Source organism: Gopherus evgoodei, chromosome 5, assembly GCF_007399415.2.
Source record: "Gopherus evgoodei ecotype Sinaloan lineage chromosome 5, rGopEvg1_v1.p, whole genome shotgun sequence".
NCBI lineage: Eukaryota > Metazoa > Chordata > Testudines > Testudinidae > Gopherus > Gopherus evgoodei.
The window spans coordinates 126,006,485-126,019,021 of NC_044326.1; the positions used below are offsets into that span (position 1 = coordinate 126,006,485).

A 12,537-nucleotide genomic window follows, 5' to 3' on the forward strand; every position below is an offset into this window, starting at 1 on the left:
AAGATAATAGTTAATGTGGAAAGGAAGACATGATTCAGAAAACAAGACTGAGTCCCAGATTAATTATAGATATTGAATGCTCTGAACAATATTGTAAATACTTTTTTTTTAAGTTGTCACATGAATGTTCTTTGGCTGTGTTTGTGCCTGTTTGTGTTTGCTTCCCACAAACATTTATGAGTTCAAGGTTAGCAGAATGAATGTGAATTTAAAAGTTAACATGTGTAAGAATTACTGGAAACCAAATTTTGAATACGCGTGTCAGTATATTTGTAGTCAAGTATCAGAGGGTAGCCGTGTTAGTCTGGATCTGTAAAAGCAGCAAAGAATCCTGTGGCACCTTATAGACTAACAGACGTTTTGGAGCATGAGCTTTCGTGGGTGAATACCCACTTCCTCAGATGCACCTGAGGAAGTGGGTATTCACCCACAAAAGCTCATGCTCCAAAACGTCTGTTAGTCTATAAGGTGCCACAGGATTCTTTGCTGCTTTTACAGTATATTTGTAGTGGACTTGTTGGCTTACTTATCCAATCAGGAAACAGAAGCAATGCTGTATGACTTACCTGAAAAAAACACAACTAAATCAACACAGCTGGAATGATGACTGCTCAGAGAGAAGTGTTTGTGATCATCAGTCCCTGGAAGGAGGAAAAAAAAAATTGGTCAAATGCTCTCAAAGAATTTGAGGAAAAAGCAATCTGATCACAGACATTCTGCATGTGGGGAATACAAAGCTTTCTTTATTAGATGTATATTTTTATATGAATTATTCACTCAGCTCATAAATACTTACTGTAAAACTGCAAAAATATAGTGGGAAATTATTTATGATCTTTTTACCTGTTTAGGTCGCCAGCTTCTTTTAAAAGCCATAAACAGAGTATGGACAGAGCTGATTCACAGTAAGAAACAAGTTTTAGAAGAGGTATTCAAAGTCACACTACCTGTTAATGACCGTGGCCATGTGGATATAGTCGTAGCAAGGCCTTTTATTGAAGAAGCAAGTTTAAAATGCTGGCAAAATCACTTGGGTAAGAATAAATGTGAACATACATGATTCCAAAATATATCAAATTGGTCTGTTATCTTCTACACCAGATATTCAGTCTCATGTGTTTTGTACCCTTAATAATTAACTTAGGATGTGTGTATTCTGCATGTATGCTTATAGCACTTATTGATAGATATAACTACAATCACACCAACACCTCTGCCTAACAAACTGGCATACGTTTCTCAAACCATGGTACAAATTGCAGACCATTAAACAAACATATTTAGCAATAAAAGACAGACAAAATAAGATGCACTTATAGCATAAATAAAACATGATGGCATGGGTTAAAAAATTTATTCTCTCTTGTTTGGGAGGACCTGTACAACTCATTTGTCATACGGCCACCTCTTGTGAATAATGCACTTATCCTGTACTTGTGGCAGCAAAAACATGTAACATCCTAAATTCTTGGTTTTGTAGAGTTTACTGTCAGAAGGGACCATTAGATTATCTAATATGATCACAGGCCATTAAGTTTCACCCAGTTACCCCTTTACTGAGCCCAAGAACTTTTGTTTGACCAAAGCACAATTGTGTTTGGTTAAAGGATATCTTTCATAAGGCATCCAATCTTGATCTGAAAGCATCAAGAGATGGAAAATCCACCGTTTTTCTTGGTAGTTTGTTCCAATGATTAATCACTTTCACTGCTAAAATGTTGTTCTTTATTTCCCATTTGAATTTGTCCTGGTGCTGCTTTCCGCCACTCATTCTTGTTATGCCTTTCTCTGCTAGATTAGAGCCTTTTAGTATCAGGTATTTTCTTCCCTTGAGAAAATTTTCTTCTCTTAATGAAGTCACCTTTCAAGCTTTCTTTTGATAAGCTAAACCTTTGAGCTCTTTGTCTCACAGTAAGACATTTTCTCCACCCCCTGAATCATTTTTATGGCTCTTTTATGCACCCTCTCCAATTTTTCAACATCCTTCTTAAAATATGAACACCGGAACTATATGTAATATTGCATTATCAGTCTCACCTTTCCTACTCATTACTCCCCTGTTTATACATCCCAGGATTGCATTAACCCTTTTTGCCACAGCATCATACTGGGAGCTCATGTTGATTGGCTTGTCCAGTATGACCCCTAAATCCTGTTCAGAGTCACTGCTTTCCATAATACAGATCTGTATTCTGTAAATATGGCCTGCATTCCTTATTCCTTGATGTATAACGCATTTGGCTTTATTAAAACACATTTTGTTTTAATGGGCCTAGTTTACCTGGTGCTTCAGATCTCTTTGTATGAGTAATCTGTCCTCGTGGTTATTTTCTGCCAACCTCTGTCATCCTCAAATTTCATTAGCAGTGATTTTTCTGTTTCCAAATCATTGATGAAAATGTTAAAAAATGTAAGCCTAATATTAATCCTGGCAGAACCCCACTTGAAACACTCCCATTGGATGATGATTCCCATTGATGGCTACTTTGAGATCTGGCAGTTGGCAAATTCTTAATCCACTTTGCTTTAAATCCCTATAGAAGTGTAAATATATTACATTTACTTGTATTCTCCTCTAAGACTGAAATCAAATCTGTTTGAGAAGACCTGTTTTCCATAAAGCCACGTTGACTGGCATTAATTATATTCCTATCCTTCATTACTATTTATCTTATAAGGTCATTTCTATTCTAGAACTAGAGCAATGGTTGTTATTCTATGCATGCCAGTCTGATTAGTTATAACTCTTATCTTCAGAATTGTTTTAATAAAATTTATCCCAGTATAATTTCTGCGAAAATACTATTTGAGGCAAGTCTGAGGCCTGAACATCAGTAAGTCATATTGTCAGCAGCTCTGACGCTACTGTTTCTGTGTTAGCGGTTCACTAAACAAGGATGGGGAATTAAACAAAGGTTGGGGTATTAATAGGAATTAAAATATCTTCAGCATTTTATCATGGTACTATAACTGCAGACTGAAAGAGGCATCTGATGCCCATAGCACTGAACTATTTGCTGGTTTCACATTTGTTTTATTGGACAAGGTTAGTCTCTATGGGTTATTGTTTATTCATATTTTAAAAGAAATGAGCGACCAGTGGAATTTGGGACAACAATCCAGATTAGCAGTAGGTTCCTGTTAGCATCCCAGAAAGGACAGTGAGAGTCTAAGCTCCCACTCATTCATTTCAGTGCTAAGTTTTCTCAATTTAGTTAGGTCTTTTCGATACAGAGAATATTAAATATGGCTGTGAAACCAGTTAAGATGAAGAAAAATGAACAAATACTCCTCATGTAGCAAGATGGTATAGTGTAACCTGGCCTCGATGGCGGGCATAGTGTGAAAATGGTTTGCATGATTCTGTTCCTTACACTTTTTCATCACACCTTGCCATGCCAAATACTTTCTAATCCAGCCAAAACTTTCATTAGCGTTTTGTCTTGATTAGTTTATGCTATCATTTTAATTTTTAAAACAATAAATGGCAGGCATTAAAAACTAATTATGGAGAGGCTGGTTGTTAAGGTGTCTTTCTGAAATCTTAAAATTCTTGGTTTTCTACATCTGGCTGGACTTTTGTTGTGGAAATTGAGTGTTTATGGAAAAATTGTCCGAGAAGTGAATCTTCAGTAGATCCCTCATAATAGGTAGTTTTTGAAGAGAAAACAGGGTAGGCAGGAGGCTGTATGTAGAAGCCTGGGAGGAAGAGTTGGCCATACAAAGAAAAGGCAGAGAGGATTAGGAGGGAGGCAGGCTAGTGGAGAGGGGATGAAGAGGGATAAAATGGCAGCTCCCCCAAGCTCGGCATCAGGAGAGGGTAAGTGAAGTCCTCTTCAAGAAGCTAACAGGCAGGATCACATATTTGTTTGTGAATTTAAAGTTGAATAGTGAACCTGAAATGATCACGTATGGTAGTTGCTTCCCCTAGTGGCTCAAAAATCAGACAGCAAACAAAAGAAGTGGAGTGGTATTAGCAGTACTTATAAAGCTGCTGTTGGTTGGTTTTTGTCAATTTCATGATATTGGGGGACCTGATACATGATTTTTAGATGTTTAGATTTGGCAATACTGCTTCTTTCACCCTTCTTTATTTCCCTGCAACAATCCCCAGTTCTCTCTCTCCCACCATATTCCACCTCCTAAAGTCTACAGCAGTAAGAAGGGGACAGGCAAGCTCCCTTGGTAATCGGAGCTCTGTTACTGAGACAGCCTTGGGTAGGACAGACTTTCTGTGGTTAAGGTAGCAATGCACATAACATATGATGCAAAACTTTAAAATCAAGGAAAATAAAAAATAAGCTACTTAACAGTGTGCATCATCTATTCCTCCACTTATAGACACAGGACTCGTTGCTATTACAAGTATCATACACTACATACCTTACAGCAGAGCCTGAACTCAACCTTCATAGCACGACTGAGTTATGGCATAGACATGATAGGTATGTGCCTAGGCACCAGCTCCTGCAGATACGTGATTAAGTCAGAATCTAGTCTTCCATTTATTTAAAATTAAAAATAAGTTTCTAGTTTCAGGAAAAGCTTAAAACACAAGCCAAGCATAACTGAAACAGTGTTCTGCCTGATTCTGCAGACAATCTGAAACAATCTGCTTCTCAGAGGTGTGCCTCAAGGAGGTTGAGAGGTGCATCTCAAGTGCATCCACAGCTCTGGGAACTCTACCAATCCCACCTCAACAGAGGACTTCCCTTGTGGCCAGAGAAGATTGTAGCAGGCCTGGCCCACACCCCACCCATGCAAATGTGTCTTGGCTGCTGGTGGTGGCCCAGCCTCCTGCCACCCCTCCCTCTTCAGGAGAGATGAAGGGGACCCCTGCTGCTACTCTCAAGGGGAAATGGTTCTTGTTGCCCCTTTTGGGGGGAGGGAAAGTTGGCTTCATGCTGGCCTTGACTCCCAGAGGCATCTGTCATTTCCACTTCAGGTGGGAGGTGGCAGAACCATGGTACAGTTTTGGGACTTTGGAGAGGACAGTGTCATAGTATGTCTAAGCACCAGATTTCCTTAGTCCAGCCCTGGCCCCTATGGATACCAACCTCAGCATCAGACTACTCCCTCGGCATCCCTTCTGCACATACCCCCTCCATCATGCTACCCCATTGTAACACTAGTTGTTAATTGGTGTGTTTTGAGGGTAGTTTGGTAAAAGGCTTGTTGAATGGCCGGCACCCTTAGGGGTGTGTAGACTGTGTTGTACGGTAGTTATAAGGTCTGTGCCTGTGGGAAGAGTACAAGAACCTGTGCACTGTTAAGTGGCTTCACTTCTCATTTCCTTGCTTTCCTGGTTTTATGTCGAATATCTTAAGTGTGTAACAATCATACCTGTTCTACACACATTGAAAATATTTGTGAATTGATGTAGGTTCCATATAAGTAAAAACAACATAAGTATGAGGAAAGTGTTTGAGAACTGCAGCTGAGCTCTGTTTCTATTTTGAAAATCTTCGGGGCGGGGGGCTGAGTGTTTTCATTTGTGTTTAGAAAGCAGCTTATTGGGGGTTGCCACAATATAAATGTGGTATTTGTTTATAATTTGGTAGCCCCACCCTATCCAAAATCTGTTAGAAGCATTCCTTATTTACATTATTTATAATGCGAAAGAGAGAATGCAACTTGTCAGCTCTGTAACTGTCCTTTGGTTATTGATGCCCTCTTGGAAATGCCCTCTGCTCCTTCAAGAGTGGCAAATAAGCATAAGGAAAATGAGATGGAAAAATATTTTGTCATATCTCCATTATTTTTACCCTGGAGTCTTCAAATTGATACTGAATACACAATTGATTATTCTACTTTTTCTGTCTCCTAAATGATACATTTCTGAAAGAAGAAAAAAATAGCCACATCTCTTCCAATGGGAGAGCCAGATTTTCAGATTTTTGGGGGGCCAGGAGTAATGGAAGGAGCAGTGTAATATGAAGTGAAGATAAATGCATAGAACAAAACCTACCCCAGAGTTCAGCATTCTTTCTGGACCCATCATGCTTTAAAGCAGTTATTCCACTCGTTAAGAATCTCAATGACGTATGGTTAACACTATCTAATTGTATATGAAAGTTGTTGGTCATTTCTTTAATTTAAAAAGGGAGGGGGAATAGTGCTTAGCTACGTAAAGTGATAATTCCATCAGAAAAATAACATCAGCACTCTCTTTAATATTATAGCTCATGAAAAGAAGTGCATCAGTAGAGGGGAATCTTTAGTTCCAAGCACACAATCGAAGCTGTCACGGGTCAGCAGCGGGTTTGGCCTTTCCAAGTTGACTGGATCAAGAAGAAACCGAAAGGAGAGTGGGCTCAACAAACATAATCTCTCTACACAGGTAATGTGTATTGTTTATTAAAGATCACGTGCAAATACTTGGGAGAAAAATCCAGCAACTTCACACTTCACTGTATGTGGTGAATGCCCAAGTAGTGAGGAATAGAGGAGAAAAAAGTATCCCTCCCCTTTCCGAATATCCAGACTTCTTCACTCCTGCTCCATAAGGCACACTAGTAAGCACTTTAAGCAGCAAGTTATTCCATTGTACTCAACGGAACTGCTTACATGCTTTGTTATTCCTGTGCTTGAGGGCTTGGATAGATTGGACCCTAAACTAGTAATGTTTCATCATCCCAATTTGCAAAATCCAACTGTAGTAAACTGGAGCCAACCCATGGAAGCAAGATAGGTGCTTGGGTTTTTAACAGTGTTGTATGGTTTAGTTAAGTTTGACGTTAGGTTTCCTTTAAAAAGCCTCACACTGTTCAGCAGTATTTTCTTTACTGCAGAATAGAACTCAATAAAAGATTATATCCCCCTGTATACGCCACAATAAAATTGTTGACTTCTGAAGCACCTCAACCATAGAATATATTTAAAAGATATTAACTTTACAAAACAGCATAGCATTGTTGTTTTTATTTAAAAAATAAAATAAAATAACTGAAAAAACCACTCAGCCCCACGATAACCAGCAGCGCCATTGTTGTTTGCTGTCACCAGTGTAGTGTGTGCTATGGTATCTCTTCAGCGATGATGAATGAGTCTGGATGTTAGAACAGAAGAAAAATGTGAATCTGGATGTTTCAGCAGGTTGTTAGTGGATTGTTTCTTCCTCTGGGACACAAGTAACCCCATCTGACTTCCTTAGGAGCTACTCATGGTGTGGAAGAGTAGAACCCTAGGTTGCCTAGTAGGTATTCAGTGGCCTGTGTGAAATGAATTGGTGGTCTAGTCCATTTCCTGGTGGACAGGTGTTCATACAAGAAAAAACATCATAGGTGTTATAACTGGAGCTCTAGATAGCCAGATTGGAAGAGGGGCCAAGAACTGAATGAGGTGAAGAGTCATGCATTGGCAGGAACCACAGAACACAGAGGTCTTCAGTCTCCAGAGTCTGCAAAACGGGCACCATTCATAAGAGTTAATTTTTTTCCTTTTAAATTAACTGAAGTTTTAAATCCCTTATTTATTGAATGCCCCCTGCCCTTTGGTATTTGGTGTATTTCTGGGATGTTTTCAAAGTATTTGCAGGTCACCATTAAATAATACCAACATGTGTCTCCTTACGATCCGTTTTCTGAGCTAAACTAAAGAAAATGGCTGCATTAAATGGTTTGAAATCAATCTAATATATTTTTAAGAAGAAATTGTTCTGTGTGAGAGTTAAGATGTTTTATACATATATTTTGCAATAAAAATTTACCTTTGTAAAATTGCTTTCTATATGTTCTGTCTCATTTATGATTAGGAAATTTCCCAGTGGATGTTCACTCACATTGCAGTGGTTCGGGACTTGGTAGACATGCAGTACAAAGAGTATCAAGAGGTAAGGGAGTATCCAGGGAATTAACTAGAATTAAGATGAGCCTATTAAACTGCATATACTATCTCCCTAAGACACTGTACAAACACTTAGTAAAAGAGTCCCTGTCCTGAAGAGCTTAACTTTGAAACAGATAAGACAGACAATGTCAGAGAGAGAGAATGGAGGCACAGAGAGCTGAAACAACTTGCCCAATGTCACCCATCAGAGCTGAGACTAGACGCAAGGCCTCCTGATTCCCAGTCTGGTGCTCTGTCCTCTGAACCACTGCCCATTACTACATGGTTTTATACATCAAATTAAAAAACCATGCATGAGTCTTTCAGTACATTAATGAGGAAAACCTTTTTGGTGTAGCAGTCATTGCCTCTGTCATGTAATTTAATAAACAAAAGGCATACTTTTGAAAATAGTTTTCTACACGTTGACTTATTTATATAAACCATGCGTCGCAATGGTGGTACTTGTGGAAACATGTAAAGAGTAGTCAGTTGGACATGGGACCACTTCTGAGATTGTACCAGGGGAGTAAATATTTCTGTGTCATGGACAATGAGTTTATTACATATTGATTATTTTAATGTTTACAGTTTTTGCTTTAATATTTATAATAATACTCAAAGTATGAGATGGGAAGTTGAAATTATAAATTACATGTAGATGCTTTAAAAAATGAAATAATCTCTAGTAAGGATGTCTGCAGTACTTAAACAGCCATGCACCAGCCGCGCAGTTCCTTGACTGGTAAAAGCATCATCCCATTACACTGCAGCTGAAAGGTTGTTTATCTTTGACATAAGCTTTGGAGTTTGCAGTGTGGCAGTCCCACAAGAAAAGTAATGTGAGTCACAGGAAATCATACATGATTTGGAGCAAATTTCAAAATATTTTTTCTCCAATATTAGAAATATTCTTACGACAATTGGGACAGAGTATCCTGACCTAACATTTCTGCAGTTATGTAGCAGTAATAGTACATACATACATTCCATACGTGCAGTACTCCATTTTATAACAGAAACAAGATTTTAGAGCAGTTGTTTCTAATCATGGTATCTATAGAAAGTAGCAGCTCTTTACCAGATCTGTTCCTCCTGAAATGAAATCACAGAACCTAGCATTTTCTTCTAGGCAGCCAGCAAATCACATTTATGGTTAGGATCACTTGCTGAGCAGCATGCTGTAAATCTGAGAAAACCGCTTCCCAGAGGAACAATCATTTGGAACCAACTATTAATATAGCGCTAGTAGTTAATGTAATATCTGAATTATGTTTAAGTATGGACAGTCAGAGAAGGGATCCAAAATAGAATTAATTTCTTCATTCAACAAAGCCCTTTCCAGAATACTTGCATTAATGTTATGCATCTTGTATGTTTATCATTTAGAAGTAGCTTTAATTAAAAAGAAAGAAGCCAGCCCATGTGTCACTGACAAAAAATGCACTATAAACCTTATAAATTGTTACTGGAAATGTAATTAAAATAGCATTGAGGTACTATAACATCAAATCAAACTCTATTAACTATATAGTACACATCTACCCGGATATAATGTGGTTTCACCTATACCGCAGTAAGATTTTTTGGCTCCCGAGGACAGCGTTATATCGGGGTAGAAGTGTATTGTGCAGTTTAACCACAGTCATTTCTTTAAAACCAGAAGCTCTTTTGAAATATTATTTTGCCTTGGTTGTTAACCTGTAAACCTTTGCATTTACAGCGTCAGCAGAATGCATTAAAATATGTGACAGAAGAGTGGTCTCAAATTGAGTATGAACTATTAAGGGAGCGAGGTTTGTGGGGTCCTCCCATTGGCTCCCATCTGGATAAATGTATGCTGGAGATGACAGAGGGACCCTGCAGAATGAGGAAGAAGATGGTACGAAATGACATGTTTTATATTCAGTATCCTTACATGCCAGAAACTGAACAAGAGACAAATCTGCTGGTAAGTGTACAGTATTTGAGTGTTTGTAATAGTTTTTAAGCCTTATTATTCTGAAGTGCAGTGTTTGTTGTTTTTAAAAAAAAATGCTCATTACAATGCATGAATTCAGTCTAGTTGGTATTACTGAAAGTGGTGGGAAGATTAGCATGACTGGAATGTTAAAAATCCTGCCCATAACTTATGTGGGAGGGATCAAGTGGGCAGAAAGAGAGTGAAATGGCAGTGTCAAAAATAATACTATGTTTTTCCTAGTCATTAACAGCTCAGAAGCAAATTATCTTGAATGCTTATGAATTGATGTTTGAACAGATAAAACACAAGAAAGGGTACTATTAGGTGTCTGCTACAGACTGCCAGTGATGCTAGAGAACAGGATGACCGACTCCTTAAGCATCTGTCTATATTGTGTAGCAGAAAAAACGGGGACTTCAATATAAATAACGTATGCTGGAGATCTCATGCTACCAATATTAAGACACCCTTCGAATATGTAAAAATTGTAGATGACAAATTCCTAACTCAAAAAATGTTGCACCCACCTTGGGCAAATTCTATATTAGACCTCTTGACAGAAAGAGGAATTGATGATAGAAATAAAAATTAGTGATTACTTAGCTGCAAGTGATCATAACTTGTTTACACATCATAAAAGTGAAGTCCAAACCAGCAATATATATACACATTTGGTACTTTAAAAGGTCAGTTTCACAAAGCTGAATACAATTTAACCAAATTGGTTGAGACTACAAACAAAAAATTTCATTTATAATTGGAAACCTTTTAGGACCATTTTACTAGATCCTTAAAAGGCCACAATTGAAAAAGAAGGCTATGCTAGTTAAAAATCCACTGAGTCTTAGAGGGAAAGTGAAAGAACCAATTTAAAATAATAATTAATAATATTATAAAATAAATGGGAAAAGGGAGAAGTCGATATCAATGAAGAGGAATTAGAAGCTAAGAATTGTGGAAAATTGATAAGAGAAGGAAAAAGACAAGAAATCTGGCTTGCAGAATTAAGGACAATAAAACATTGTTTAAGTATATTAGGAACAAAAGATATAGGCCTGTTAATAGTATTAATTTCGTAGAATGGTACATTTTCAAAACATTGCATGAGGAATTAGTTCTTAAAGTTTTCAAGCATATTAAATTACCAGTGGCATAGCTAAAAAAGGTGCAAGTGGTGCAGTCACGCTGGGGCCCAGCAAGATGGAGCAGGGCTCCAGCACTTCACCTGGTGCGTGGGGTCGCAGTGCGACTCACCCAAATTTGGCCTTGCCACCACTCCTTACCACGGAGGGGAAGCCAGACCAAATTTGAGTGGTATTGCTACAGGGTGGGCAGGGGTTGCAGCACCATTCAGGTTTGGCCTAGCCCCCCTCCATCATCACTGGGACAGTTGAACCAAATTTTGAGTGATGTTGGAACCTGGCGAGGCCAAACTTGAGTGGCACTGCAACCACGTGTGCCAGTTCACAATGCCACTCACACTCAAATTTGGCTTTCACCATGTGAGTGTGGGAAAGTGGTGAGAGCAAGTGGAGCTGCTGGGCAGACAGGAGTAAGAGGGGCCACCCCTAGCCCAGGATGGGAGCAAAACACTGCTTTGCGGGGCAAGGTGCCAGTGAGTGGCAATGAAGTTCCCAGGATGATGTGTGAGGGTCTGGTGAGCTGTGGGGAGGGAGGGGTAGGGGAGAGGGGTGTTGTGGGGCAGATGGGGGATGCCTGGGACCATGATGTTGGATGTAATCACAATTTTAGATTTGGGAGTTGGGAAGGATTTCACTAATCAGTTGTTGCACTCAATTCACCCTCTAGCACCTTGTTACACCACTGTAAATTACTGAGAGATTTTGGTGAGAAGTGTAATTTATCTCATCCACTTCAATAATTCTGAGCAAAATGGATACCATATTCCATTAATATAGCTCAAACTCTAGGCCTGCTGACCTAGATTAGTGTGCACACCTGACTTGCACACATGAAAATACTAATACACATGCATAAGTGTATTTGTATGCACATGTGGGCCATGTGCAGAAGTACATGTGCCCTTTTGTAACACAGGCATTTCATTCTCAAAGAAGGTATGTGTTCCCCATATTCATTTTTGAAGTCTCTATTTTCTTGAGAAAATCCCAATCATATACAAATGAGTATTCAAGGGTTTTTTTAAGAATTATGAATGAAACCAACTAATAATGCAAAGTTCTGACCACACTAGGCTTGTTTAAATAGTGAGTATATTTCACTCTTAGTTGAAGTTATACGTATATGCAAAGAGGAGAACATATCATCAGGCATTCTTCCCAAAAGTGTTTTTTTCTGATATGTTTATACTTAATGCCCTGTTTTCAGTCTGACTTCTCAAGTAAGCCTCCTGAGACACCTGATGATACCATTCCTCAAAAGGTAAAGAAACAAAATTAGCCACTGAAAGAATGTCAAACAAATACAAATGTTTTCCTGCATGCTAGGCAAACTTAACAAGGCTTCTTCGATTGGCTTTCAATATTGTTCTTTCAGTAAATATTTTCAGGATTAAAGGTTTCCAATATTCACACCTAGAAGATGTTACTGTGTTTTCTTCAGTCTTCACTTCTTATAACGTTCTGTAGCTCTTGCCTTCTTTCCTGCACACTAAAAGGCTGTGTTGGGCTGTACTCTCACTGTTCTCACTGTAAACGTGTATTGGCTTGGGATCTGAATTAATGGACTATGAAACATGTTTAGTAATGGGCAACGTGGTAATTTTG

The 12,537-nt window shown here is 38.6% G+C and overlaps 1 protein-coding gene across 1 annotated transcript in view; it reads left to right on the forward strand.

The window, feature by feature from the left end:
• The window catches only part of WDFY3 (WD repeat and FYVE domain containing 3), a 244,999-nt gene that overhangs the window by 181,516 nt on the left and 50,946 nt on the right, over nucleotides 1-12,537 (forward strand). Inside the window, 5 exon segments of the mRNA XM_030564966.1 lie at nucleotides 852-1,034; nucleotides 6,183-6,340; nucleotides 7,754-7,831; nucleotides 9,551-9,778; nucleotides 12,140-12,193. Coding sequence (XP_030420826.1) covers nucleotides 852-1,034; nucleotides 6,183-6,340; nucleotides 7,754-7,831; nucleotides 9,551-9,778; nucleotides 12,140-12,193 — 701 coding nt within the window.